This window comes from Cadophora gregata (genome assembly GCF_030347475.1).
Source record: "Cadophora gregata isolate MNR1 chromosome Unknown scaffold_11, whole genome shotgun sequence".
Lineage (NCBI taxonomy): Eukaryota > Fungi > Ascomycota > Leotiomycetes > Helotiales > Ploettnerulaceae > Cadophora > Cadophora gregata.
Genome location: NW_026695934.1, coordinates 568,646 through 595,395, shown reverse-complemented (window position 1 = coordinate 595,395; position 26,750 = coordinate 568,646). Strand labels below are relative to the sequence as shown.

The 26,750-nt window shown below is 48.2% G+C and overlaps 12 protein-coding genes across 13 annotated transcripts; 6 read left to right on the top strand and 6 right to left on the bottom strand.

Annotated features, from left to right (window-relative positions):
* Positions 1 to 162: 162 nt before the first annotated feature.
* Positions 163 to 1,473, bottom strand: ONS95_002285 (uncharacterized protein; the record flags this gene model as incomplete). The annotated part of the gene is made up of 1 exon (XM_058495534.1): positions 163 to 1,473. One exon carries the CDS (start codon positions 1,471 to 1,473, stop codon positions 163 to 165), a length of 1,311 nt encoding a protein of 436 aa, XP_058354262.1.
* A 1,643-nt stretch (positions 1,474 to 3,116) lies between these two features.
* Positions 3,117 to 5,017, bottom strand: ONS95_002284 (uncharacterized protein; the record flags this gene model as incomplete). Its single annotated transcript, XM_058495533.1, has 5 exons — positions 3,117 to 3,659; positions 3,754 to 3,997; positions 4,047 to 4,195; positions 4,248 to 4,519; positions 4,783 to 5,017. The coding sequence occupies 5 exons, from the start codon at positions 5,015 to 5,017 to the stop codon at positions 3,117 to 3,119; spliced, it is 1,443 nt and encodes a 480-aa protein (XP_058354261.1).
* An 843-nt stretch (positions 5,018 to 5,860) lies between these two features.
* CYM1 (Mitochondrial presequence protease) lies at positions 5,861 to 10,095 on the top strand (the record flags this gene model as incomplete). Its single annotated transcript, XM_058495532.1, has 2 exons — positions 5,861 to 6,162; positions 6,210 to 10,095. 2 exons carry the CDS (start codon positions 5,861 to 5,863, stop codon positions 9,007 to 9,009), a joined length of 3,102 nt encoding a protein of 1,033 aa, XP_058354260.1. The 3' UTR covers positions 9,010 to 10,095.
* A 1,195-nt stretch (positions 10,096 to 11,290) lies between these two features.
* Positions 11,291 to 12,686, top strand: SPE1 (Ornithine decarboxylase; the record flags this gene model as incomplete). The annotated part of the gene is made up of 2 exons (XM_058495531.1): positions 11,291 to 11,579; positions 11,629 to 12,686. The coding sequence occupies 2 exons, from the start codon at positions 11,291 to 11,293 to the stop codon at positions 12,684 to 12,686; spliced, it is 1,347 nt and encodes a 448-aa protein (XP_058354259.1).
* Positions 12,687 to 12,905: 219 nt separating this feature from the next.
* On the bottom strand, positions 12,906 to 15,746 carry ONS95_002281 (uncharacterized protein). 2 transcript variants are annotated; one of them, XM_058495530.1, is made up of 3 exons: positions 15,435 to 15,746; positions 13,873 to 15,369; positions 12,906 to 13,774 (listed from the first exon to the last, which is right to left on the bottom strand). In XM_058495530.1, the coding sequence occupies exons 1-3, from the start codon at positions 15,731 to 15,733 to the stop codon at positions 13,765 to 13,767; spliced, it is 1,806 nt and encodes a 601-aa protein (XP_058354258.1). In that variant the 5' UTR covers positions 15,734 to 15,746; the 3' UTR covers positions 12,906 to 13,764. The 2 variants fall into 2 exon arrangements, with proteins under 2 accessions (XP_058354258.1, XP_058354257.1); XM_058495529.1 differs by having other exon boundaries at positions 12,906 to 15,369.
* A 67-nt stretch (positions 15,747 to 15,813) lies between these two features.
* Positions 15,814 to 16,588, top strand: LSM5 (RNA-binding protein lsm5; the record flags this gene model as incomplete). Its single annotated transcript, XM_058495528.1, has 8 exons — positions 15,814 to 15,841; positions 15,888 to 15,899; positions 16,059 to 16,115; positions 16,169 to 16,225; positions 16,272 to 16,310; positions 16,363 to 16,390; positions 16,438 to 16,501; positions 16,550 to 16,588. 8 exons carry the CDS (start codon positions 15,814 to 15,816, stop codon positions 16,586 to 16,588), a joined length of 324 nt encoding a protein of 107 aa, XP_058354256.1.
* Positions 16,589 to 17,139: 551 nt separating this feature from the next.
* Positions 17,140 to 18,484, bottom strand: ONS95_002279 (uncharacterized protein; the record flags this gene model as incomplete). Its single annotated transcript, XM_058495527.1, has 2 exons — positions 18,132 to 18,484; positions 17,140 to 17,933 (listed from the first exon to the last, which is right to left on the bottom strand). Exons 1-2 carry the CDS (start codon positions 18,430 to 18,432, stop codon positions 17,140 to 17,142), a joined length of 1,095 nt encoding a protein of 364 aa, XP_058354255.1. The 5' UTR covers positions 18,433 to 18,484.
* A 294-nt stretch (positions 18,485 to 18,778) lies between these two features.
* On the top strand, positions 18,779 to 19,525 carry ONS95_002278 (uncharacterized protein; the record flags this gene model as incomplete). The annotated part of the gene is made up of 1 exon (XM_058495526.1): positions 18,779 to 19,525. The coding sequence occupies one exon, from the start codon at positions 18,779 to 18,781 to the stop codon at positions 19,523 to 19,525; it is 747 nt and encodes a 248-aa protein (XP_058354254.1).
* Positions 19,526 to 20,624: 1,099 nt separating this feature from the next.
* ONS95_002276 (uncharacterized protein) lies at positions 20,625 to 23,076 on the bottom strand. The gene is made up of 4 exons (XM_058495524.1): positions 22,964 to 23,076; positions 22,721 to 22,903; positions 21,926 to 22,672; positions 20,625 to 21,878 (listed from the first exon to the last, which is right to left on the bottom strand). Exons 1-4 carry the CDS (start codon positions 22,976 to 22,978, stop codon positions 21,450 to 21,452), a joined length of 1,374 nt encoding a protein of 457 aa, XP_058354252.1. The 5' UTR covers positions 22,979 to 23,076; the 3' UTR covers positions 20,625 to 21,449.
* Positions 20,787 to 21,335, top strand: ONS95_002277 (uncharacterized protein; the record flags this gene model as incomplete). The annotated part of the gene is made up of 1 exon (XM_058495525.1): positions 20,787 to 21,335. One exon carries the CDS (start codon positions 20,787 to 20,789, stop codon positions 21,333 to 21,335), a length of 549 nt encoding a protein of 182 aa, XP_058354253.1.
* Positions 23,077 to 25,503, bottom strand: MSM1 (methionyl-tRNA synthetase). The gene is made up of 2 exons (XM_058495523.1): positions 25,304 to 25,503; positions 23,077 to 25,251 (listed from the first exon to the last, which is right to left on the bottom strand). The coding sequence occupies exons 1-2, from the start codon at positions 25,491 to 25,493 to the stop codon at positions 23,942 to 23,944; spliced, it is 1,500 nt and encodes a 499-aa protein (XP_058354251.1). The 5' UTR covers positions 25,494 to 25,503; the 3' UTR covers positions 23,077 to 23,941.
* A 131-nt stretch (positions 25,504 to 25,634) lies between these two features.
* ONS95_002274 (uncharacterized protein) lies at positions 25,635 to 26,704 on the top strand. The gene is made up of 2 exons (XM_058495522.1): positions 25,635 to 25,849; positions 25,902 to 26,704. Exons 1-2 carry the CDS (start codon positions 25,804 to 25,806, stop codon positions 26,369 to 26,371), a joined length of 516 nt encoding a protein of 171 aa, XP_058354250.1. The 5' UTR covers positions 25,635 to 25,803; the 3' UTR covers positions 26,372 to 26,704.
* The last annotated feature ends 46 nt before the right edge of the window (positions 26,705 to 26,750 follow it).

The window sequence follows — 26,750 nt, the reverse complement described above, 5'->3', positions numbered from 1 at the left end:
ACGACTGAGATGCTCTCGATGCTTTCAATTGTATTACAAGTTGTGCACCATTCCCAAACAGTATTTCACCCAGCAGCGAGCACTTCGCATGCTTATATAACGCCCATTATCTATCGCCTCCGCAGTAGCCAATGCCCAAACATTAAACAAAACATCTCCAGATCAGCTGAAGTGGGGTAACCTGGCAGGTATGAAGTCTTCCTGATTGTCTCCAGCATTTCCCGAAGCAGAACGAGCGCCCTCTGGCAGAGCCTCTGTACTTGGTGTTACCACGTTCTCAACAACAACATCATCTGATGTTGGTATGTTCTCCACTTGAGTAGATTCCATCTTGGTCTCTGAGATGGATTCAGGTTCTTCGGCATGAAGCCCACGCTCAACAGCCAGCTTTACAGCGGCTTGTCGTTTCCTTTCAACATCCATTTCTTCTTCGTGCCGTACCCTCTCTTCCTCGTGTTGCAAGTCTGTCAATGATGGCGTCTCCACCATGCCTGGACTTTGTACGTCCGGAGTTTGTGGTAGTGAAGCAGAACTGGCGCGATGTATCGAAGGTCTCGACTGTGATGACTGAGTGGTCCGAGATAGCGTTCTTGACACAGTCCTAGACCCAGATGGCCTCTTTCCTTTCCCGGATTTTGTCTTCCCACTACTCCTATCGTCGTTAGTTGTATTGGTCATTCTCCTCTCCAACACCATAGCAAATTCGTCGCTTAGAGGTACCGCATCATCTTCTCCATCACTGGGGAAGAGATCACCACGCGATCGCATCGAATCTGTTGTTTCACCAGAACTCGCAGTGGAGCTCCGATTTCTATTATGGCCTTTCCGTTTGAATCCTCCATCGTCGCTTTGATCGTCCGGTATGAGCGGCTCTCCCTCCTCATCATGATATTCGGACCGTTGTGCTCCTGGATGATCTTGCAAATCTGCTGCACTTGGTTTATATCTTAACGTCCCACCCAATTTAAATGGCAGTCGTCCTAAAAATCCCAGTGCACTCGTACTCGGTATAACGGTCGGGTCCGGCTCAAGACTCTTTCGTCTACCCCGCGTACCGTAACTCATCCCCCTCTTCCTCTTGGGTGCTTGATTGACTCCTGTACCTGGTCCGCTGTGTGATCCACTCCCTGCCAATAGTCTATCCAGCTCATCATTCCCCCAGCCTCCTCCTAGAGGTCCTCCACTTCCACCACCATCGTCTTCATCCCAATCATCATAGAAGTCAAAACTCAATTCTGCTCTTCCCCTCGTCCGTCCTCTCTCTCGTATGCGCCGCGCGCGTTCTTCGCGATCTGGGAAACATGGCGCTGTGCATTGTTCGAAGCTGGATGCGATTGAAGAGAAGCAGGGGTTTATGTATCTATGTTGAAAGGTCCAGATGCCAGCAGCTGCAGTCTCAGTTGCAGATTCGGCATTCTGGGAGAATTGGTTCCAGGTCTGTCGGTATCGAGGATCTTCGAGGAGAGGCGCCATTGCGAATGATGATGGTGGCCCACTACGTAATATCAAAGGTTCGAGGCATGCGGTCCGCGACGTGGTCACTGGTTTGAAGTTGGATTCGATGGTCTAGGTACAATAAAATGTGCCGAAGACCTCAGCATTCTGCGCTGGGTTCGAAAGGGGATGTTGTCAGAACGGCTGAGTACATAAGACTGTGGAGTTTGGAGGTGTTGCGGAAGTGAGTGTCGCCTTAGGCATGAAGTGGGAAACTTCGTAGCGTCACTTCACTACTGTGAGCGGGTCCTGAGCGTCCTTCGGGAAATCGCCGGGCCCTTCCGCTAGGCTCGGTTGCTGTGAGGCTGAATAACAGTCTTGCTTGTATATCTAGTACCTACCTAGACAGACAGAACCGATATGATGTAGTCTAAATAGAAGATGCAATTCTGGTCAGGTGTTTCAAATCTTTGGCAACATGCATGCCTCTACTTTGACCTCTCATAATCCTCAAACCTTGAGCCGTATACGGAAAGTAGAACTCTGGACCTCAGATTCATGAACAGGGATTCAATTCTCTCAATAGAGATCAATACCGACCATAATGGCACTTCCAAATAAACGATATTACACGTATTTGGCACCTATCAATCAATGACAGGATACAACCCAATCAGTCCTGAAAGAAGTACTCCCATCCTCCGATGACTCCCCGTAAATCTCACAATCATTACCATCATCACTGGAGCAATCCCACGTTCAAACCCGGATTCCCACCCTACAACACCGTTTCAACAACCGCCAAACAATTTAGCAGGTTTTTATTCCTCTTTGGAAGTTACATAACAATCATACATCGTTGATCTCCGGCCGAATGTTAATCCCAGTCTAGATATCTCGACACTCTCCGAGTGAGTATACAAATGGCGATTCGACATTGTTACAAATTACATTTTCGCAGCAGAGACAAGTAAATCCATTCCTGGTCCAGAAGCTATTAAACCAATCAACTACGCCAATCGACCATGGCTATTGCAGTGGAAGATACCTGGCGCTAAAGTGAACGGGAAAGTTTGCCTCAACGACTCCAGGGATACTGGAGGTTTGGGTCTGTCCTTCACAGCCTCACAACGTTTAGGCACAACCTAAGGGCGGTACATGGCGAGACGTTTTCGCTAGACAATATTTCGAGCCTACATAGAATGACTCCAGAAATAATAGAGGAACCCATTTGATTGAATGGATTTCGGTCTGTGCATCATTTGGTTACTGAAGTTTTGACAAGGCGAGCGACGAATAGCCAGGCAGGATGCAAGAACCGGCCCACACTTGTAGGAGAGACCGATTTATGTGCACATAGATGGTGATAGTCAGAAGAACACTGTTATCCAAAAAAAAAAAAGATGAAAGTAGGGAGAAAGCAGTTGAGAAATGGTAGAGAATGGCAGAGGTTCATTGAGGTAAATGGGTGGCAAAATCTGGAAATTGATGTAAGAACAGATAGCACTAACGACTTCGAAACATGATCAAGATCTTGAAGTAGAGCAGATTGCTAGCAAATGCATTGAGTGACGCTGTTGAATACACATACCAGGAGTGCAACGCTGAGGCAGCTCCAATCGCACAAGCATATGTAATACAAGCCAGAAAACATGACCGCCCGTGTTCCCTCGATCGATGCCTTAGTGCTTAATGCCATTCGCAGCAGCTGCAACAAGCCCGTTTGTTGCAGCAGTGAGGGTTGGTGGGGGGAGTGGTCCAAAGGTCTTTGGTCCCTCGAGATGCACAATCTCTTCCTCAGTATCCTCATTATAGTCACCGTCACTGCCTTCATCCCCTTCTTCCTCTTCTCCATCACCATCATCACCTTCCTCATCTTCGTAGTCGTAGTCGCTTTCGGTGTTTTCCATGTCGCCTTCGATATACTCTCCCTCGGTACTACCTTCCGCCATTGCTGCCATCCCACCAGCTACCCCTCTCCCTTGCTTTTGCATCTGGTTGATGATACTTGTCAGCTTCTCGTTCTTCTTCCTTAACGAGTCCATCTCCATATTCGTCTTTGATCTTTCTTCAGCCATCTTAAGGATATTTTGATTGGTTAGATCATGCTTCCTCGTCAAGGTCATGTTATCCTTTTCAAGGCGTTTCGTCTTTTTTGACATCTCCTCCATCTCTTTACGGAAAGTTAAAAATAGATCATTGCTGTTATTGAGCGTGTCCTCCACCTGAGTGGTATTAGTCCACGTTGTGTGTATATATATCTAACAGATGGAAGATAGATTGCGTAAGAAAACCACTGGTCACGACATCTCGACGTACCTGCTTGAATTTCTCCACATATATATTGAGCTGACTCCGCAGCTCGGTCTCCGTCTTGGAAAACGTAAGAACTTGTGAATTCAGAGTCCGAGACCTCGATACTTCCGCCTCGGCCAACTTTCTTTCTCGGTCAAATCTTGCCATGTTGTACTGGACCTCGAGTTCTTTTGATCGTAGAAGAGAGTGGAAATGCAGTTCTCGAAGTTCATACTGATCGATCAACGATTTGAAGCGTTGCTTGAACCTGAAAATGCGTCAATATTTGCTCAACAGCCACCAGAGGAGCAACAAACAGTTCTTCAACTTCGATATTGACAACCTGCGCCTGGGGATAATCCTTCGCCTCTTGGTACTCCTGAAGTTGCCATAAAACTTGTTTGAACTTCTCATCCCAGGCCGCATGATTCTCTTTTTCTGCATCTTGCATTGTCTTGTTCTCGGCCTAGGCCTGGTCAGTATCTCCGCTCCACAAGACCTATCTCCAGGCAACGGACCTTGAGACGGTTGTTCTCCCTCTGCAATTCCCTGCATAGCTTCTCCAGTTTTTCCTTCAAGGTGGTGGTCTTGCTCAAATCGGCTCTGGCATGGTCCCTTTCCTTTTGCAGCTGGTCGCCCCTCTTCTTGTTCTTCTGATTATCTCGTTCCAACCTCTTCATAGAAGTGAACAAATCGCTCACTCGTTTGTGTAGAACGTCAATTTTCTGCAAATCGTCCGTTTTCGAGGTAAGGTTATTCAGTTCCCGGTTGTACTTCTTCAATTCTCGCTCTAATTGATACGTTAGTGAGATGTACCTAGGTAATGAGCAAAATTGCGAAATTAAGAGTCAGAATAAATTTTGGACGGAAAAAGCCCGGGTTCTGCAGTTCCAGTGAACAATCCGCGAGGAAAAGTACATCCTCAGATACAATTATCCATCGTGGTGCGCACTGCTCGCCACCAGCATCCTTTTCGTGAAATATATATTTGTAGGCGACACAAGTCCAGGTCTATGTCGCCAACGGGGAGCAAGATATGAGAGATAGACCAACCGATTTCTGCCTCCTGTTCCTTGTCTCCAGCCGCATCGGACTCCAGCTGCGAAATCTTTGCGGCGATCAGATTTGATGCTTCATTTGGGTCCGTCGCTTTCTTCTTTCCCCCTTTCTTCGCTCCTCCCGACATAGCGTCATGGTGATGGTGATGATGGCCATTCGTGTAGGCAGACTCGGCGTGAGAGTGGTTCGCAGGTATGGAGGGCGCCCTCGAGCTCGCAGCAGTCGACATGGTTGTTCGGGCGTATTCACGACGTGCGGTCGTGAGATCCTTTCCTTTCCTTTCCTATCGAAGCAAAGCTGGCTGGCTCGAGCACCGCAGCTAGTCCACGATGATTAGACTTCGGCGCAAGGATAAGCTCGTGTTAATGCTGCTCTGTACTCCCATCGACTCGTACGTCTATGGTGCCGGTCCTGCGTGACAGTCTCGTCTGGTGGAGGAGAGGTGTTGCAGAAAGAGCGTAACTCGAATAGCGCTAGTCTCGATGGGTGGTCAGGTCCATAGGCAGGCTGGCAGGGAGAGTGGAAGGGAAGGATGAGGAAATGTAACGAGTGGGCCTCGAAGGAGTGATAAAAAGTGAGACAAAAAAATGCAGTAAACAATGTTCCTTTTGCTAGCTATGAGATACCAAGTCCATATCATATCACATCATATCATAGCAGAGCAGAGCAGAGCAGAGCATAGGTACCGTATCGAGTTGCTTTTCCCAGCTCTCCGGTAGGCTGAAGTACGCCTGGCTGAACAGCGACATATCCTTGTTGATTGGCTGAGAACGCCCCTCTTGACGTTCACGATTTATGCATGTCCGCCGGCCCAGCTGGGTGAGGTAATACGGTAATAAATTACCTAAATTACCTTAATGAATGGCGGCTTCTAGCGAGGTGGTAAAAACTGCCTAAGCAGGCTAAGTAAGGCAAGCAGGCAGAGGCAAGGCAAGGTAAGCACTGGCGCAAGGCTGCTTCAGACGGAGGCGACATTTTTGGCGACTTTTCGCATCTTCCTACTTTCTGTTCCTGGTCTTGTGCATACGGGTCCAGCTTTGAAGCCCGTACTCAATCGTCGACACACTACAGGATGCTGCGGAATGCATCCAAGGTAGCCGTGAGAAAGGCCGTGAGAAAAGCCGTCACAGAGCTCGCCCGATATCCCAAACCTGGAGACAAGCTGCATGGCTTCACTCTCGTGCGAGCAAAACATGTCCCCGAACTCGAATTAACCGCCCTGCATCTGCAGCACGACAAGACCGGCGCAGACTATCTACACGTTGCCAGAGAAGACAAGAACAATGTCTTCTCCATCGGTTTCAAGACAAATCCGCCGGATGATACAGGTGTGCCGCATATCCTCGAGCACACGACATTATGCGGAAGCGAAAAGTAGTCATGGCCTTTCACAGCAAGTGAGCTATGCTGACGTCTGCCAGATATCCCATACGAGATCCTTTCTTCAAGATGCTCCCGCGTACACTGTCAAACTTCATGAATGCTTTCACTGCCTCGGATCATACCTTTTATCCCTTTTCAACTACGAATAAGCAAGACTTCAAGAACCTGATGTCCGTATACCTAGATGCAACATTACATCCGCTGTTGAAACAGAGCGACTTCACACAAGAGGGATGGAGAATAGGACCAGAAAACCCCCAGGCCGTTCAATCCGCGGATGGCGTAGAATCGGAGGAAAGCAAGTTAGTCTTCAAGGGTGTTGTGTACAACGAAATGAAGGGCCAAATGTCAGATGCAGGATACCTGTATTACATTAGGTTCCAGGACCACATCTTCCCCGCCATCAACAACTCAGGAGGAGATCCGCAGAAGATTACAGACTTGACATATGAGCAATTGAAGAAGTTCCATGCCGAGCATTACCACCCAAGTAATGCCAAGGTATTCACTTATGGTGATATGCCTCTCGCGGATCACTTGGTGGAAGTCAATGCGCAGCTGAATGCATTCGAGCGTATCCAAGGAGACTTTGAGATCCGGAGACCAATCGATCTAAGTGGCGGCCCTCAAAATGTCACAGTCGTTGGACCAGTGGACCCGATGGTGGATAAAGACATGCAATACAAGACCTCCACTTCCTGGCTGATGGGAGATGCGACCAATATTCTGGAACAATTCTCACTGGGCGTTATGTCTGCACTTTTGATGGATGGATATGGCTCCCCTCTCTACCGGAACTTGATAGAAGCTGGTCTCGGGACGGATTGGAGTCCCAACAGTGGATTCGATAGTTCTGGAAGAATTGGTATCTTCTCCGTTGGACTTACTGGTGTGAAAGAAGCGGATATCCCCAAAGTTAAGGAAGCCATTCAGAAAACTTTCAAAGAAGCCCACGCAACTGGATTCGAAAAATCTAAGATTGATGGATATCTCCATCAATTGGAAATTAGTTTGAAGCACAAGACTGCCAATTTTGGTATGGGATTGATGCAGCGGATCAAACCTCAATGGTTCGAAGGAGTCGACCCATTTGAGTCACTCGCCTGGAATGACACAGTTTCTGCATTCGAAACAGAACTCGCCAAGGGCGGATATCTGGAGGGGCTGATGGAGAAGTATTTATTGAATGATAATACTTTGACGTTCACGATGACTCCGTCCACGACTTACGGCGAAGAACTTGCTGCAGAGGAAGCTGCCCGTCTCGCCGGCAAGATCGCAGAAGTTACAGCAAAGGCTGGTAGTGAAGCAAAAGCTCGTGCTCAGCTCGAGAAGCGAGAAGCGGAATTGCTTGTCGAGCAAGGCAAGTCGAATACTGAAGATTTGAGCTGTCTGCCCACAGTATATGTCAAGGACATTCCTCGGCAAAAGGAGACCGTAGAGGTGCGAGATTCCAATGTCGGGAATCTCAGTGTCCAATGGCGAGAAGCTCCAACGAACGGCCTCACCTATTTCCGAGCTGTCAACATGTTTGAGAATATCCCGATAGAACTCAGATCTCTGATCCCTCTTTTCACGGATTGTATCATGCGACTTGGAACCAAGAACAAAACAATGGAGCAACTTGAAGATCTAATCAAGCTGAAGACAGGAGGAATATCTGCCTCCTACTTTACCACGCCATCTCCACTGGACTTCACGTCTTCTTCTGAAGGAATGAGTTTCGCAGGAACTGTATTGGACAGGAATGTGCCTGACATGTTCAATCTGCTTACAGATCTCGTCCTGTACACCGATTTCGACAGTGGTGAAGCTCAAAGTCGTATCAGGCAGCTTTTGCAGAGTGCTGCAGATGGCGCAGTCAACAACATTGCGTCTTCAGGACACGTCTATGCTCGAAGATTCGCGGAAGCGGGTTTAACCTACTCTTTGCGAACGAAGGAGGAAGTCAGTGGTTTATCACAGATCAAGCTTGTCACTTCATTGGCCTCAAGACCGGAGTCAGAGGGACTTGCCGATGTCATTGAAAAGCTGAAGGCTATTCAGAAGCTAGCATTTTCACGCTCAGGCACTTTCCGCGCTGCCATAACGTGCGGTTCAGAAAGTGTCTCAGCTAACGAGGCAGCCCTTGAACAATTCTCCTGGTCGCTCCAATGGCCCAACGTACCGGACTTGAAGCCTCTGCGGCCTGACTGGTCGAGAAACAAGAAGACTTTCTTCCCCCTCCCATACCAAGTGTACTATGGTGCACTTGCACTACCTACAGAGTCCTACGTATCACCAGCTAGCGCACCCCTCCAGATTCTTTCGCAGTTGCTCACTCACAAGCATTTACATCATGAGATTCGTGAGAAGGGTGGTGCCTATGGCGGAGGAGCTTACTCGCGCGGTCTAGACGGCGTCTTTGGTTTCTACTCCTACCGAGACCCCAACCCGCAGAACACGATGTCTATCATGCGCAATGCAGGACGGTGGGCCGTCGACAAGCAGTGGTCAGACCGTGATCTTGAAGAAGCTAAGCTCTCTGTATTTCAGAGTGTTGACGCCCCCCAAGCAGTTAGTGACGAAGGCATGGCACGCTTCCTGTCAGGAGTATCCGACGAGATGCTCCAAGAGCGACGCGAGAGACTTTTGGATGTCACTAAAAAGCAGGTGCGAGAAGTTGCACAAAAGTACCTTATTGATCTTCCAGAGCAAGGGGAAGGCCGTATGGCCTTCCTTGGCGAGAAGAAACAATGGGTCGATGGCACATGGGAGACCCGTGATATGGGCATTTCTTCTCAGGAGCCTGAACTTGTGGGTGAGGAGGATGTCAGAACGGCTGCATTGGGCTCATGATTTATGATACCCCTGTACATGTATGTATATATTTGTATGATATTGCATTCCACTCCCCAGTTGGGCTCCTTTGATTAGCAGAACAAGCTCAAGTGAGTGATTTTCTGGATGGATGGATAGATCGCTTTTAGTAGGTGAGTACGTTGACGATCTTACCTTCCACAATTACCTCACTTTGTTGTCTAGCAGGCATATGAGTCTTGTCTCTCACATAAAGCCCTCGTTGATGTTGGGACTCTCTGCGGATTTCGAGATCGTTTCCTAGTCTCACTAGAAAGATGCTGTGTAACGACGGTCCGCTGTATCTCCGCATAACCAGCCTATCTGCCCGAGTCCCCGGTTACGGACTTGTCATCTCCACCCCTTCGTCTCACTCCCTTTCACCTAAAACGCATGGAATGATACACACGCGCTACGAACAGATTACCACGTCTCCAGCGTGCCTTCAATAGCTGGCAGATCACAAGTCATGCCTCCGGGCTAGCGCAAGAGCAAATTGGCGCAAATCAACCTAGAAACCAGACTTTCCTTCAGGCTTTGCCTCCTGTTGGCTGGTCGCGTGTATACTGGGAATCGCGCATCTCCATCTTATTTCAGAGCTGTCTTCCTGGAGTTTTGGGATGGCGGACTAAAGATGTGAGGACATTAGATGTGTGGTGGTGATTGTGGTGGTGATTGTGCTGATACTGCTCGTGTGGTGTTGAAGGAGGGGCTGAGGGTTGCGACAACAGTGCTTGCTGTACATGCGTGGAAAGGGGCTATGTTTACAATATGCATATCTTATGCATGCGTTATGCATGCACAGCTGATTCTGGGCTTGCAAGGCTCGACCTCATTGGAACAACTCGGCTCCGAAGCTGCAATAATCTTTGAAGTAGAAGTCCCCAATACGACAGGATACGTGCGGGCAAGACATCTGCAACGGCATCGCCTATGTTCCAAGTTCTAGACACTTGATCCTTACCTTCGTTATCCTCGCCAGTGTCCGCTGGGCTGAAGATACCCCTGACAACAGCCAAAGCCATTGCGTCATGTTCAGCGAGATTCAGGTACACGAGAACAGAACAGAACAGAATAGAGATGCGTGAAATATTCTTTTGTTGATGTCCATGCTATTTTAAGTGCTGGCTCTGCTCTGCAAACTGCAAGGCACTAATCAATTGCCGCTCGTGTACGAGTAAATGTGTATCATTCACAAACTTCAAGCCCACATGTCCTGTAATGTAATACCGTATTAAGGTAATACAGACAATTCGCGCACTCACCGCAATTGCACACAGCACAGCACAGCACAGCAGTAGTGTCCTCGTGCCGCAACGTAACTTATCCCAGTAGTGAGTGATTTTTCGTGAATAACGGGAACAGGACAGGGCTCGCAGGGCCCAAGCCCGGGAGGAGCAGGGATTGGCATCGCGGCTAATAACCCCACTAGTGCTCTCACTCTCATCGACCAAAAATTTCAGCGCGCTCCACTCCTCAGTCCTCCTCTCCCCTCCGCGACCGACCTTCTCCGCAACAACACACAACCTAAGCTCTTCGATTTTCGTCGAAGGTCCCTCCTCTTCAACACTCCCACACCACCACTACACAGCCTACAGCTTGTCCCAATCACTGCCTGTCTATTCCAATAGACAGCATACACTCTCCGGATCTGGTACGTGCTATTCATAGTCAGTAGCTTGACAAAGTTTCGGTGGTGATGCACTCGTGACAGCCACTTTGCCCCAGCTTGGCATCTATCTGGCCCTCCTCCCCTTTCATTCTTACCATCAAATGGCCTGCTTGAGCCGTTGCAAAGATTATATCTAACGGCGAATTCCCTCACAGATTCGTCGATCCAGCAAAAACCCCTCTCCAGACTGCCTTTGGTCATTTCAAAGGCCGCCCTTTACACCACGGCAACTCTAGTCTCTGATCAAGATTACTCTTTACGACCAAACCGACACATCATCAACACGCTACCCCCTCCTTCTGCTGCAGTCTCCTAAGCAGCAACTTGAGCGCTTTTTGTTCGACTTGTCGTACAACACCCCCGTTCCGTCCCCAACTTCTCAGCTGCCGCATAGGACGGGTTTAGAGGGCCTTCCTCTCGTCGAGGAAGAGTCGAGCCGACCTCGTCAGATCAGTGCAGGATCTGATCGATACAGACCTCCTTAATACTCCTTCAGAATACTAGTGAGTTGCCCTATATAGAGCCTTTGAAGCATATATGCATATATACAGTGGCTAACCCACCTCACAGCCGAACAAATACAAACAACCCTCGAGCTTCTACGAGGATATGTCACCTTCCGCCATCGAAACCATTGAAACCCAACCAAGCCTTACGAATATCCATTCGTATTATGAGAACGCAAAGAGTTCTTACGTTGAACACAACAACAATAGTCATGGCGCGAACAACCCAAAGAAACTCATCGGAGATGCTCTGAAGGAGCGAATTGAGACTATCGATCACGATGCCTGCGAGCCCGGCGACGAGGATGCTTTCTTCGTAGCTGATCTCGGCGAGGTCTATAGACAGCACATGCGCTGGAAGAAGAATCTGCCCCGAGTCAAGCCGTTTTATGGTAAGCAAGCACTTTGCTATCCGTGCATGTAATACTGATGATATGGTAGCGGTCAAGTGCAACCCTGATCAACGTGTTATCCAACTTTTGGCAGCACTTGGTACTGGCTTTGACTGTGCCTCCAAGGCCGAAATTGAACAGGTCATCAAGGCCGATGTTGACCCAAGCCGTATTATTTACGCTCAACCATGCAAGACGAACTCCTATGTCCGCTATGCCTCCAGTCATAATGTCAAGCAAATGACTTTTGACAACGCAGATGAGCTCCACAAGGTCAAGAAGCTCTTTCCTGGAGCTGAGCTTTTCTTGCGAATCTCTACCGATGATTCCTCCAGCTTGTGCCGTTTGAGCCTGAAGTTTGGAGCTGCCATGGACTCCACGAATGGACTTCTGGCTCTTGCTAAGGAACTTGATCTGAACGTTGTTGGAGTCAGCTTCCACGTTGGTTCCGGGGCTTCTGATCCCCTTGCATTCTTGAAGGCTGTCCAGGATGCCCGTATTGTTTTCGACCAAGCTGCCGCTTACGGATTTTCATTGCACACCCTCGATGTTGGCGGAGGATTCGTAAGCGAGACATTTGATGCCATGGCAAACGTCCTTCGCCAAGCCCTCGACGAATACATGCCAAGTCACATCAACATCATTGGAGAGCCCGGCCGATACTACGTCTCGTCAGCCTTCACACTGGCCTGTCACATCATCGCTCGCCGTACCATCGAGGACCCTGTCAGCCGCGAGAAGAGCTATATGGTGTACCTCAACGACGGCCTTTACGGCAACTTCTCAAGCATCATGTTCGATCACCAGAACCCCATCGCACAAGTCCTCCGTACCGGAGAGCGTACTTTATTCAACAGCGTCGCGGCCCAAGAATCTGTCGATGGAACCGAATACTCTATTTGGGGACCTACATGTGACGGCATTGATCGTATCTCCGAGAGCATCCGCTTCGACCACACGCTCGATGTTGGTGACTGGCTCTACTTCGAGGAGATGGGTGCTTATACCAAGTGCTCTGCCACTCGATTCAATGGCTTCAGCGATGCTCACGATGTCATCTATGTTGCCAGCGAGCCTGGCGCTAGAGCTTTGTTGGGTATGAACTAGATATTATGAGATTCACAGAATCGAATATCAATATTCTGGGTGACTAGGTCGATACGATATCTGCTGGAGACTTATTAGAAGGCGTTCGTTTCGTTGGTTACTTAATTCGCTTCTTCGCGGGAGGATGGAATGAAAACAGAGCAGAAAAAAGTTCTTAGATTTCCTTGCGATATCTGGATATTGCTGGCTTTTGTTGGGTAGTTTAGATGAGTAGTGCGAAACAAAAATTGCGTTTGATCTCATCTTTGATTCTTATGACCAGTGTGAAATTGTCTGAACATAATTGGGGCCAAGAATATGAGAGTGGGTATCGTTACTCATTTGTTTTGTATTTCTCGCATCGGTGTAGTGTGTGTATGCATCCTTCAGTCATGAACCAAAATCATGTTTATGTACTGCCCATCCAAGTCCCTCAACACCACAATCATGCCTGTACCTGACGCTCATTCCAAACCCATGCGATTGTCCAAGGAACCGAATCGTCCAAGTGACAAACCGCTGAGCTTCACTATCCCTTCAAACCTTCGCTATGGTCTTCATGAGCAATCAAGCCTTCTCCTTATCCTTGTTCCCTCTCCCTTCTATGTCTTTCTCCCCCGCCAACTCCCCATCCTCACTATCAGCCTCAGCATCCTCCCCAACAACATACCCACACTCCTCCTCCAACTTACCATACCTCGTCCCCACCAACCATCTATTTCCCCACCTCCTCCACACCCCGATCACTTTCCTCAATCTCTCATTCTCAAACTCCACCTTCTCAACCCTGACGGCCTCCAAAATCCCCAACGCCACACTCCTCTCGCTCAGCGGCGGACTCCGCAACATAGCACCCAGGTCCTTCAGACTCAACTCCGGATTATCGTACCACAGGAAATAGATACGGAGATTGCGGCCACGGCGGTGGTGCGTTGACAGAGGAGAGGGGGAGACGGTGTTGTGAGAATTAAGGCGGCGCTTTGGGTTCCTGTTAGCGGGGTTGTCGAGGTAGCAGGAAGTGAGGACTTCGGCGGTGTGGACGAGGGAGTTGCTGTAGCTTGAGAAGAGGGAGGGTGACGACTTGGGAGCGGCTGGTGGATCAGAGACGTCTATTTTGCGGATTAGGGAGGGGTTCTCTTCTTTGGGTTCAGAGTTGGTGTCTGAATCTGACTGAGAGGGTAAGAGAGGGTATCCCGAGAGGGCGTACTCAAGCTCGGGGTCTTCCATAGACACGCTTTCTTTCGCTTCTTGCAGTTCCTTCTCAGAGAGTTTCTTCGGTTCGGAATTCGTAGTTAAAGTGGCCTCTTCCGCTGGATCTACAGGCTCAGGTTCAGGCTCTGCTTCTTCTGCTTCAGCATCAGATGGTATCTCCACGCCTTCGGCAATACGAATTGGCAGATTGAGCTCCGCATGGTATGGAAGTGGTGGCGTAGGGTCTAAAGCCAGTCGCTTCATCTCCAACGTGTGGAAGATCTGTAGGCCAGCATACGAGTCTGAAGCAGCGTACATGATCTGCTCAAGACTAAGCTTCTTACTCCAATCCGAGACCCGAACATCGCCTTTGTACATGGGCAGATGGAGATGATCTTGCGTCTGCTTTGCAAGCGATACCAGCCGTCTATTGATTTCCCCGTACCTTTTACGCTCTGAGAACTTGACGAGTTTGTATAGATGGCTCAGTTCCAGCATGCCTTTAGTGTCAATACCAAGGTACTTGCGGAGACGCGTGCAGTCGGCTTTGATAGAGACCCCGACTTTGGTGATGGAGCTGTCCTCCATAATTTTCTTGAATCTGGGTGACACGAGGTCCGTTTTCGAGAACAGGGCCACATGAAAGAGTGCAACCCGTTCTTCATTCGCTATCTGAATGAGCGAGACGTTTTGCCTGGCGTCATTGCTTCGATATGCATTCTCTTTCCACTCAATATCGAAGCCTATGAGTGTCGAGTCGGCGAAATAGTGTTCTAGGACTCGTTCGGTGGTGTGGATGCTCTTGCAGTAATGTACCATTGTCTTCTGCGGTTTGCCATTTATAGGAGGGCCGCGGTAGAGTTGATGTGACCAGTACGATTCCATGGAGCCAGGTTCGGCGTTTTTGGCGGCGCGAAACAGCTCTTCGGTCATTTTGAGCTTGGTTGTTGTTTGAGGAAGTTCGTTTTGGGCAGGATCTTCTGGCTCTGGTTCAGGCTTTGCTTCTGGAACTTTTGTCTCTGAAGCATTTACCCCCGAGACTGGGTCTGAGGGGCCTGATTTCGAATCAGAGGATTTTGCACCATTTGAATCTTTGTTGGACTTCAAAACAGTGCCTTTCAGAGGCCCAATCTGCTTCGGATTAACTGGCTCTGGCTTAGACGCCGGGGTAACCGCATCTGCAGGCTTCTGCTCTTTTGATGTCTTTGGTTTCGGCGTAGAGTTCCCTTTCGAGTCTGCTGCTACCATTGCTATCGTCCTAGCATTTGACTGACATTCCAGTACAGCCATATCTGCAGATGCCATAACATAATCATCCTCCGCCTGCGAATGTAGGAGATGCTCTTGCTTCATTCCCTCTACAGCATTCGTGCTCATCGATCGAGGTGTTCCAGCCGCCGGTCTAAAAACAATGCCATGGTTTGGGCTCCAAGTCCCGCTGAATACAATGCCATTATTCGGACTCCAGGTTCGATTCGAGGCAGGAGTGGAGTTTACCCTTGTTGGAGTAGATCTATCGGAGTCAGAGCATTAGCATTGGAATTTCTCCTAGAGAGTTCCTAGAGAGAATCATCATACAAAGCCCTCCCTCCCATTTTCATAGCCGCTGAACGCATCTCTGTCGAAGCAGCCGTAGAATCTTTCTCAAGTGCACTCATGGCTGTCATAAGATTCCGCGGTCGTCGAAGGGACTTTCCCAACATTGATGCTCCATAATTGCCCAGGAGCATAACCGTGGGTAGGTTTGGCGCTGGCGCTGTGAATGATTGCTGGTGCTGCAGTGATGGTGGTGTCAGGCTCAGGCAGACGCGCCCTTGAGGTCCAATCGATGCACGCGTACATTGAAATTTCGAGGTCCGTGCAAACAGAGCAAACATCGCTGCGGCCGCTTCAGGATTTCTCAACTGGATCGCGAGAAGAGAAGCCCAAATGAACGGAACAGTGAACTGACTAGTTTATGATTAAATACGGCAATACGATCATCAGTGACTGTCTCATGAGCTTCAATTGAGGATTTCTTCACTACTTGAGATTTGCTGCTTTGTGAGTCTGTCTTCCTTTGTGTCTTGAGAGCTTCCCTCACGTGCTTTATATCTCTTTGTCCATGCCATGGAGCTTTGCTCTGCTTGCATCAACTGAGCTCTTCAAGCTTGGGGACCATCTCATATTTTCAACACTTTATATCATCGCTAACGATCTCAGCACGCTCCTTCGTCTGCATCACAAACCCTGAAATGGCTTCTCAACTTCTGCCTCTCGGTAAGGAGTTTCCACCCTATTTTCACACAGATACAATGCTCACATCCTCACAGAGTTAATCGACAAGTGCGTCGGATCTAAAATCTGGGTCGTCATGAAAGGCGACAAGGGTACTTGCCTCTTCGGCCTATCAACTACTCCAACTGACAATAACAGAATTCAGCGGTACTCTTCTTGGCTTCGATGACTACGTCAGTATGTACATCGTCACATCCCATTTCAAAGACCCTCACTAATAACGAAACAGACATGGTTCTCGAGGACGTAACGGAATTGTGTGTTTGCAGTTTGAGGAATTGATGAATGGTACTAACGATTCTAGCGATTATTCTGGTGGTCAGACTAAGCTCTCAAAGATATTGTTGAATGGAAACAACATCTGCATGGTACGTAGAATCTAAGGCTTGGGAGATCACAATTCTGAAATGGAGTAGTTAATACCTGGTGGAGAAGGCCCAAGTGCGATGGGTTGAGGGTTGAGGAAAGGGACTACGATGCTCTGGCAAGGGGAGCGCGACATGTTTCTTTGCGCACTTCGCTGAAGCTGTCAATTGAATTATGATTTCAAGCCCAGATGAGGTTGCATTGCCATGTCTTTTTCTCATCATGACCACTTATTTATCGCATGCTTTCAATGTTATTTTGTTCCAAGTGCTGAACTGCTCATCATCCTGAATTAAGCAGCCTGGGCATATGATTTTCTTTTGGCTGAAGGCGGCGGATGCTGGCTACCATCGAGCTGTTTGTCTTCCCAGAGCGATCGGAAGGCTAAACCAGGTGGCAGGCAACCTTGCACGATGTTTAATGGTCTTTGGAAATAACGACTTAGTGTAGTATATGCTGAGATATCCTATACAATCCGAACATCCTTCGGATAATAATTTTCTAGGAAGCGCATTCGGGCGTCATGCACCGAACCTCTGAGGGGTTTGCTCTTCAATCGGGCATTTCCTGACAGAACAAGGAGGTGAACTCACCGTATTACAACTGAATTTGGTAGATGGACTGGAGCTGCATATTTATTTTATTCTATGGGATTTGAATCATCTTTTGAGACAGTCCTGCCTTGCTTCCGAAATCGTCCTTGCATCCAGCACCGGTACATCTTCAACTGCTTCGCTCTGTTGACAAGTAACCTTCTGTCGACACCTAGATCAAGCACCTCAAATCCTGTGGGCTCCAGAGAGTCTGCGCTCTCTTGCTGATCTGCCTCCTTGCCAGTCCAAATCTTGACCAGCTCGTCACGTTCAAAGAAGTACACTCGAGTGCCATCGCCGCGAATGTAGAAGTTCTCTTCCAAATATCGACCCTTCTTGAAGCGCACTTGAGCTAGATCTCCACGGCCATAGTCTCTGAAGAGGACCTCGCCTCCAGGCTTCAGTAACCGATATGTGTTTTGGACAGATTGCTTCCATTGCGATGGTGACAAAGCGGAAAAGATGAAGATCATGATAACCAAATCAACACTCTCATCCTCAAGTCCGGGAGGCAGCACCTCGCTGGCAGCATCCCACACATCGGCTTGAATGTGCTTCGTATTATATGCCTCGTTCTCACGTATCACTTCCACAGCCTTCTTGGAGAAATCGCACGCATGTATTTTCAGATTGGGATTTTGATTATTGGCTAGGATAGGAAAAGCCGTATTGCCAGCACCAGCGCCAACCTCGAGAAGCGTTATTGGGCCAGCATCGGCTTTGGTAATCTGGGAGAGAATAGGGAATTCTTGTTGAAGCCACTTGCGATCTTTGAAAAAGTTGGCAGTGTTGTTCTTGTAAAAGTTATTCCACCACTTTGCAGGCTCTGAATTGAATCTATCTGCTGGATGTTAGCTGGTACTCAGGCCAGTCATCCAAAAAAAAATGGTATATTGGTTGAGTTGCAGATCAGATAGGAGCGAAAGACATTGCTGAATTTGTATCATTCATGGACCGAAGCCTCAGATGAACTATGCATTGATTGTTTGTTCATCAGGATGCAGGGGAATGGAAACATGAGGGGATAGGAAGAGCTTACTTTTGTCAAAGTCAGAGACAGGAGACTCTCGTTGCTTAGCATACTGTAATTCTGCATATTCTTTGTAAGTGTCGTCAGTCTCGACATGGTCCCAGGCATTGAACTCAAAGACATTGTCTTGCTCGCTGAGTAAGCGGGAGCCAAATTGGAAGGGATCTGTCCTCTTCATATTGTTCGCCGGGTCATGCGATAGATGTGGAGGGATCTGATCTGGGACATCTCCAGCGGACTGGCTTGTTACAGCCAGTGACGACAACTGATCCACAAGAACAGCTGAGGCTTCACCTGCGATCTTATCCATCGTAGGTACAGCCCGAGACAGGTGGAAGCAGCTTCAAGTTGAGCAGTTCTAGACTTGGAGAAGTTCTTGGACAATGAAAGTTGGATCACAGTTGCAAAAAAATCTCGGAGGAAGTCAGTGGGATGCGGCCGCTAGCGTGTGGTGTTGACCGGCCGACACTCTGAAGTTTACCCGAGCCGAAGAGATTCTGATGGAGCCTCGAATTCGATGACCTCAGGACAATGGCAGCATATTTGCCCAATTTTCCTGCGCCGTTGAGGACTACCACAGGGGGAGAAGTATAGTGTTCTGTTTCGTCTTTTCCTCTCACTTTCTACATTCCAATTGGTACTCTCAAAGGCAAGAAATGTCTAAACCAACTCTTCAATCGTTACGTTCAGCTTCTGCTCTTCAGCCATTCCGACCTGTTCTTCGACGAAGCTTCATAACTTTGCCCGGCACAGAGACCCAGAAGTTAACAGCCACAAGGATATTACCCTACAAGTCATCGAGTCTCTATACCATCATTGCAGACGTCGATAGTTATTCCAATTTTCTACCGTACTGCATCGAATCGAAAGTGACCAAATGGTCTTCACCAGACAAGAATGGCAAGCGCTGGCCATCTGAGGCAGACCTAAAGGTTGGATGGGGTGGATATGAAGAAATTTTCACATCGAGGCTCTTATGCGCCCCAGGGTCAACTGTTGAAGCTCTCGGTGGTGAAGCGCGAACATCTCTTCCAAAAGCAGACATTGAACACCATTCTGCAACATTCAACTCTCCCGCAGTCGCAAACAACATCTTTCAATCGCTGAGTACAGTATGGACAGTCAAACCGTTTCACTACAAGCCACCCTCAGGTCGACCGCAGACAGATAATGCAGTACTTCCAGCTCAGGAACAAACAGAGGTTCATTTGGAAATCGATTTCCAGTTCTCGAATCCGATATATGCGGCATTGAGCAAGGCTGTTGCGCCTAAGGTTGCTGGCATCATGATTGAAGCCTTTGAGGTTCGGGCAAGGAAGATTTTAGATGGGCCGGGAGCTATTGTGAAAGAGAAGGATACGATGGATAATGTGTTGAGTGCCGGGAAGAAGATTGGAGTTTGATTGGAAACCTCAGTGATCTTGAATGCGCTGCAAAGGCTGTCTTATAGATCTAGCATCTCGGCAACATAGAACTTATACGGAGGCTGTACGAATCTTTGTATATAATGCACACATCTCATATGGTAAAAACTGGGCACCACCTCCAGATTTCTAGATTAGCATAGAACACGGACAAAGAAGTTTGCAAGTAATCCCCAAACTTGACAGCTGCTAACTGCTCTGAATGTGACGAATTGTGTTGTGTAGTCGGCTGTGCTACTGTGGAGAGAGCCTCGCAGACTTGCTCAAGCTCCTATATATTGTCAGCTTTTCTCGAAAAACCGCGCAAGGCACGGAAGAGAAGTGTCTCTGAAAAACCCGTACAACTTCCGGGGACGAAAGAATGCTAGCTGTCACTTGAATGTTCAGTAATCATTGGGTAACTTTTCGTAATGTCTTCAGATTGTTCAAATCTGCCCACAGGTGCAACATAAGTAAGAATTTTACACAGGCTGGGTTCCATGCTGCCATTGCTCTCGAGAGGTATCGTATTCATACAACATACATTTCCATCGCTTTGCTTCCGCCCAATATGCAATCAATCCCTAATCATCCCTCCAGACAGACCCTCTCAATGACTCAACGTGCTCCTCCTTTTCGCCCTCCGTCTCTTTAGCAACGCCCGGCCCTTCCTCGTTCTTATCCGGCTCAAGAACCCATGCCTCCGCTTCCTGACAAAATGACTCGGATCGAACGTATCTCGTGGTGCGCCGAGAGCAGGTGTTGATGAGAAACCTCGCGCTGCTGAGGTGTTTGGAAGGAGACTCAGGACTCCACTTGGTGTGGACGTAGCAGGCGATATGATTGGGTTGTATGATACTTTTGAGGTGACAGATGATGGAAAGATGCTTGGCCGAGAGGGGCCACGAAGTGATGTGAATGTCCTAAGACGTCGATCAGAATTGAGCACTATGGGACGTAGTTGGATATACCTCTTTGTTGATTGCTGGACAAGGGACTTATGGACACTCTGCCACGAATTCGAGTATTTCGTAGGAGCAATTACGCCCCGAGAGCATCTTACGCACAGCATATTGGCTCGAGGAGAGGTGATTGTATATTCCGAGTGTTTTGCGAGATTGGTGTCGTTCAACCCGAGCTTCTTGAACTCAGAGCGCTAGCGGCCGCATCAAAAAATACCCCCAAAAAGTTCCCGATCATCCTCTCACAAAGGCGCTCAGCGATCTCACGAGCAATTGAAATTCCAGTCACCCTGAACAAGATGTCAGCCTTCCCACCTCAACGATCGGTAGCGTCCATACCAGTCTCACAAGACATCGCACTCAAATACCTCGCTGCGTACCTCGAAGCCGCGAAAAGCTCGCCCCATTTATTACCAAATGCCCGGCTCGAGCCCTCAGGACCAACAGCTGGGCCCAGCTCCTCGAATATTACAATACACAATTTACAGCGAGTTGAAGCGGGTTTGAGGGGAGAATGGCTTGCGCCTACCTTGGATCTGGAAGAGGGGAATGTTCCGATCGCAGCGGGTATGGATGATGGTACGAATAAGGAGCAGCAGAATGGTGAGGCGGAGGGATGGATGGATCTAGATCAGTATCAGAGGGAACAGAGTATTGAGGGTGGAGAGATTGGGGTTAGGGTCCCTGGTGCTGTTCAGGATGCAGAATTGGACTCGGATCTAGAGATGCTGGATCATGCACCAAAAAAGCCACTGGACAAGGCTGCGAGGAGGGAAGAGAAAAAACAGCGCTTGAAGCAGGAGAAACGACAAAGGGAAATGAAAAGGGCCGGTCAGCTTGCAGACTGAGTATATCCAAATCCTACTAAAGTTCTGAGCGGCGACGACGGATGGCCTCAATCCACGAACCTCACATCCGCCGACAGTCAAATTGACGAGATCTTGTTCATTTCACGTCTATGTCTACAACTCCCTGCCGCTGGCCTGTGCGACTTTCTCGTCCTGTTTCTCCTCCGATACACTCGCCTTCGAGTCGCCATACCATCCTAGAGCACCCAGTCTCTCCGATAAAATTGGGTGGGAGAAGTGGTAGCTTGCATACATCCAATCGGCATCCATCGTGCTCAAGTTCTGGATCTGCAGCTTGATCAAAGAGCGGGCGAGCTCGGTCGAGTAGCCAAGCTTTACAGCGAACGCATCGGCTTGGAACTCATACTTTCGGCTCAGAATGTTCATCAGGAGCTTGATGACGGTGTCCATTGGCGCAAGTGCATCTGAGAAGAGGATGAATCCAATGATGATTGGAAACTCATTATGGAATCCAAAGGATTGGTAGAGAGACTTGTTGTTAATGAATACCGAGAAGAGAGCAAAAATGTAAAAGAAATGAGCCTATGATCGGTCAACATCACCCTAGCAGTGCGAGTTCCTGAACATACCTGTGAGATGCCAAATAGTCTGGTAGTATGTCCGAGACTCCAGTGGCCCAATTCATGTGCAAGAACAGCCACAACTTCTTGTGTCTCACTCTTTTCGATGAGTGTGTCATAGATCACGATATGCTTCTTCCATGGCATGCCAAAGAAATACGCATTGCTGTGGGCACTTCTCTTGCTGCCATCAATAACGTAAAGCTCGTGGAGAGGGAAATTTAGCCTCTCAGCAAGTCCTTCAACACCAGTCTTCAGATCGCCGGGTTGAAGCGGAGACAGCTTGTTAAACAGAGGCAGGATAGTGATTGGGTAAATGGTGATCATGAAGACCTGGAGACCAGCACCAAACATCCACAGATAGTAGAAGAATCCATTTCCGGTCTTCTGGACGATTTTGAGGAAGCCAGCGAGAATCGGGGGAGCGAGAATAAATGCCAGCATTTGCGACTTCAACATATCCATAACGAACAGCTTGGGGGTTTGCTTGTTGAAGCCGAACTTCTCCTCCAGAACGAATGTATGGTAGATCGAGGTTGGCAAAGATAAGATTTGCTGAATTACGATGAAGGTAAGGACAAACACAATTGAGTGTGTGATTTCACCAGAGAAACGTGCCGGGAAGTATTGTAGGAGCCATGAGCCGGTCAACGACCATAGTTTCGGGAGGACGTCGTAGTAGATGAATGCCGTGTTTTGAATTTGACCATAGAGACCGCTGAAAAGACCAAACTTTGCCTTGGCTCGTCCATAGGCCTACCATTAATCAGTATTGACATCATGTCATTGCCTGGATTGGCTTACTTGACTCTTGTCGAAGACCTCTTGGGACACCTCCTTCTGGAGAACCTTAGGCGGGCGAGTTTGCTTCAACACTTGGTACTGGCGCAGAGAAAGGAAGCCTTCGAAGGCATATTGGGCAAGGGAGAAGCCGATGATGAGCTTCTTCCATGGGAACAAAGGACGGTCGAGGAAACGGGCAAGGCGCTGAGCAGATTATTAGTAACGTTGACTTGTACAGTTTCAAGGCTAGAATTAAGAAAATACCTGAAGAAAATCCATCGTGTCAGTCACAAAGGAATGAATAGATGGAAGAAACCGGCAAACGGCAAGCCTTGGTGGGATGTAAAGTAGATGGAGGTTGCAGGTTTCTCCAAGCCCCAGACGATCTGTCCTGACAAGGCTGGCTCGGACAGGGTTCACAGATGGAACTCCGAACAGCCGCAGGGGCTCGCTTGTTTCACCCGCGACGTGTTTCTCTGTTGACATTGCCAGTTTCGGAAACTTGTTGTAATCTGTATCAAAGCCCGACATTTATGGCCCTATTGAGACTTCTCTTCAAACCAAAGTAAGATGTCGAACTCACGGCTTCGAAAGGACGATGAGTGGTGTAAGTTCAGCGCTTCATTAGAGCTCGTAGAAGAATCAACAATTGACCAATCGCCTAAACAAGTAGCTCGGCTTCAGATCCTTCAAGCACTGCTGTCGGCTTCCGCTGAGTCTAATACTTGGAATTGTTGTTCTATTTGCTCATGTGAGAATCAATGTCTTAAACGAATCATTAGCGAACGATGAAAAATCAAGAGTAGTGTCTATGTCTGGGTGTCTACCTAGCAGATACCTTAGCTACTTTACAATTGTATACATGTGTGAATTACGAGAGAATTTCCATCTTGCCTGGCTAATTATCACTTCCTACTAAGCCGCTGATATCACTTCTCGACAGGTAACGGCGGAAACAGGCCATCCCAAGCATCTCTACCCACTGGGACCTTTGCATTCCCATATGTATCATCGGCTCCAAGCGTTGCATCGGCGAATGTCCGTCTTGACTCATGTACACCTAGCATATCGAGAAGCTGAGATGCTTTACCAGGCATATATGGCTGAAGCAAAATCCCCACAATTCTGATAGCTTCTGCGCAGTGGTAGACCGTGGAATCGATCTTGCCTCGCAGCTTTGCATCTTTCTGATCGTTACCTATGCTTTTAGCGATTGCCCATGGTTGCTGGTATTGGAGGTATTTATTTGTCTTTTCTCTTGTTAGCTGAGGATATTGGAAAGGTCCTTTGCCGACTTACCTCGTACACCGCATTCATGATAGCATGCAATGCAGCTCCCGGATTCAACTCTTCCATTTTGGCATTGGCACTTTTGCCCAAGGTCTCAAGCATCTCGACTTGCATCCTAGTGCTCTGGTCGAAGTTGGCAGCGCTTTCACCCCGAGCAGACTGAACCGCCTCGTGCACACTCCAGATCTTTGGTCGCGTGATCCTGCTGACCAGATTGCCTAGACCCCCTTGAAGCCCTTTCTTGTACCTCTCGACGATAAAATCGTTCCCGTAATCCGAATCGTTTATGATACCGCCCTCAAGGGCAAGGTAGTACCTCATTACATCTACTCCAAAACGATCAATTGCGAAAAAAGGGTTGACCACATTTCCAGTGGATTTAGCCATCTTCTGATGATTGAGTGTCCAATGCGCATGGGTGAGAACTTGTTTTGGGGGCTCCAAATCTAGGGCGAGAAGGAATGCCGGCCAATAAATGCAATGGAATCGAACAATATCTTTCCCAACCACTTGGACATCTGCCGGCCAACCGAGAGCGCTCTCCTTTCCAGGAGCCCAGGGATATCCAGCTTTCGTGATGTAGTTCACCAAAGCATCCAGCCAGACATAAATAGTCTGGCTTTCGTCGTCTGGTACAGGAATCCCCCAAGTCAATCTTTCAACTGGTCTAGACACTGAGAGGTCTTCTAGGCCGTCCGACACCCACTTCACAACATCACTCATGCGAGCTGCCGGAACGACAAATTCCGGATTTGACTTATAGAAATCGAGAAGACGATCCTTGAAAGCAGAGAGCCTGAAGTGATAATTCCTCTCAGACGTCCATTCTACCTCCTTCCCGGTCTCTTGTGATGCCATAAATGTCCGACCAGTAAAAGGATCTAATCTCTTCTCTATGGTCGATTCTGGGTAGTATGTCTCATCACTGACACAGTACCATCCTTCATGTTTTGACTCGTATATGTATTCCCGTTCTTTCAGCATCTGCCAGAAGTATTGGACTGCCTCTCGGTGGTCGGGATCCGTCGTCCTAACGAAATGGTCATTAGATAGTCCTGCTCGTTTTGCTAAGGACTTGAAAGTTTCGGCTGTCAGATCGCAGAATTCTTTCGGGGGTGTGTGAGCTTGTGCGGCTGCCCTCTGGATTTTCATCCCATGCTCGTCGGTCCCTGTACACAATATGGCCTGCTTTCCGTGCAAAACTTGCCATCGTTTAAGGATGTCCGAGAGGACCATCGTATAGAGGTGGCCAACATGAGGAGCTGCAGGATTATATTAGTCACTTGACCAATGCATATTAAAAGCATTCCGTACCAGCATTGACATAGAAAATTGGTGTTGTAACATAATACGGCTTCTCAAGTGAGCGTCGAGAAGTAGAAAAGTGCGCCTGGGAGGGAGTCTTGGCCCTGCAAGATCTGCAGACCCATTGATGAACCCCTTGATTCCCAATACTTAGCCGCAGCTGAGACCGAGTGGTAGGAACAACGCGTCGAAGGTTCATTGCTAGATATCCTGATGTTGTTTAGATTGTTCGATTGGGCTCCAGGGATATTGCACCAGCTTGCGGCAGAATCGAGCGGTGTGCGGAAATGTCAAGCCTTGCGCTTGCTTGTTCTCAGCCTTGCACATTGGAATCTGGACTTCTAACAAACAATTCGTGACCTCGAAATCTGAACCGACCAAGCCATAACATAAATACATCAGGACAAAGAACAGGCACCACAACACCACGAGAAAACCACGTTTGCAGCACCTACCTACAGCCATCTTGCTGGATATATCTCAATATTAGAACAGCCATTCAGTTAGCGATGGCAGAACCGACTGAGGACATAGAAGTGAAGGTTGCAACAAATGGTAATATGTTTCAGGCTGTTTGTTGCAAGGATAAATGCTGACAAGATTTTAGCTGCTGAGGACTTTGTCAGTGCTTACTATGCAGTTTTGAACGGCTCTAAAGGACACACCAGTCTGACTTCGTTCTACCTCAAACCTACCGAAGCACGTCCTCTCAAGCCACAAATCTCTATGAACGGCAAGGTCTTACAAGATCCAGCAGCATTACAGAGTGCTATTGCTGATCAACCCGAGCGGTCCCAATATGACGTCCAATCCTTTGACTGTCAAGTTCTGAACTCAAATTACAATGTTGGTGTGGACGACACCGCCGTTGGACCCGAGAAAGATGGCAGAAAGATGAGTATCCTAGTGCTTGTCAGTGGAAGCGTCAAGAATATGAAGGATGATGTAGGTCGAGAGACCCGAGGATTTACAGAAAGCATTATCTTGGTACCGAACTGGGAGGCATATAACCCAAAGGCACCGAAGGGTCTCAGGAAATGGCTGATCTCGAGCCAAACCTTCAGATTTGTGCTTTGACATACTTCTGGAAACAGCAAAGCTGCCTTGGATACAAGCAGACTCTGGTATATGGCGTATGGAGTCTCAAAATATTGCTGTTTTGAATATTGACTATCTGGATTTATTTGCTTCCCCTTGCCAGCTCCTTGCTTGCGTGAACTGCAATCTGCCTTGGCGTGTTTGCAATTACCATCATGCTTCTGCATTTACTTCTTTCTCCTTCTTATCTCAAGTCTCAGAGCATATTTCAAAGATATTTGGCTTACACCTGTGGCCCTGACAGCTGAAATATGGGCTCAAGTTACTGTATCCTCGTGTTGGAGTTACTTTATGTTCATGCTAATATTGATGAATTTCCTCAAATTCACCCTCTACCTGCCGGAGTGCTTCATATCAG

Bases quoted from the DNA above. Each gene is read 5' to 3' on its own strand.
- MSM1 (XM_058495523.1), bottom strand. From the start codon at position 25,493: ATGAACCTTCGACGCGTTGTTCCTACCACTCGGTCTCAGCTGCGGCTA. The intron at 25,252-25,303 runs GTACGGAATGCT...ATAATCCTGCAG, and splicing joins AATTTTCTATGTCAATGCTG to CTCCTCATGTTGGCCACCTC.
- ONS95_002274 (XM_058495522.1), top strand. From the start codon at position 25,804: ATGGCAGAACCGACTGAGGACATAGAAGTGAAGGTTGCAACAAATG. The intron at 25,850-25,901 runs GTAATATGTTTC...ACAAGATTTTAG, and splicing joins AGTGAAGGTTGCAACAAATG to CTGCTGAGGACTTTGTCAGT.
- ONS95_002281 (XM_058495529.1), bottom strand. From the start codon at position 15,733: ATGTTTGCTCTGTTTGCACGGACCTCGAAATTTCAATGTACGCGTGCA. The intron at 15,370-15,434 runs GTATGATGATTC...TGACTCCGATAG, and splicing joins AAAATGGGAGGGAGGGCTTT to ATCTACTCCAACAAGGGTAA.
- ONS95_002276 (XM_058495524.1), bottom strand. The intron at 22,673-22,720 runs GTAAGCCAATCC...GATTAATGGTAG, and splicing joins AGGTCTTCGACAAGAGTCAA to GCCTATGGACGAGCCAAGGC. The intron at 21,879-21,925 runs GTATGTTCAGGA...GACCGATCATAG, and splicing joins GACTATTTGGCATCTCACAG to GCTCATTTCTTTTACATTTT.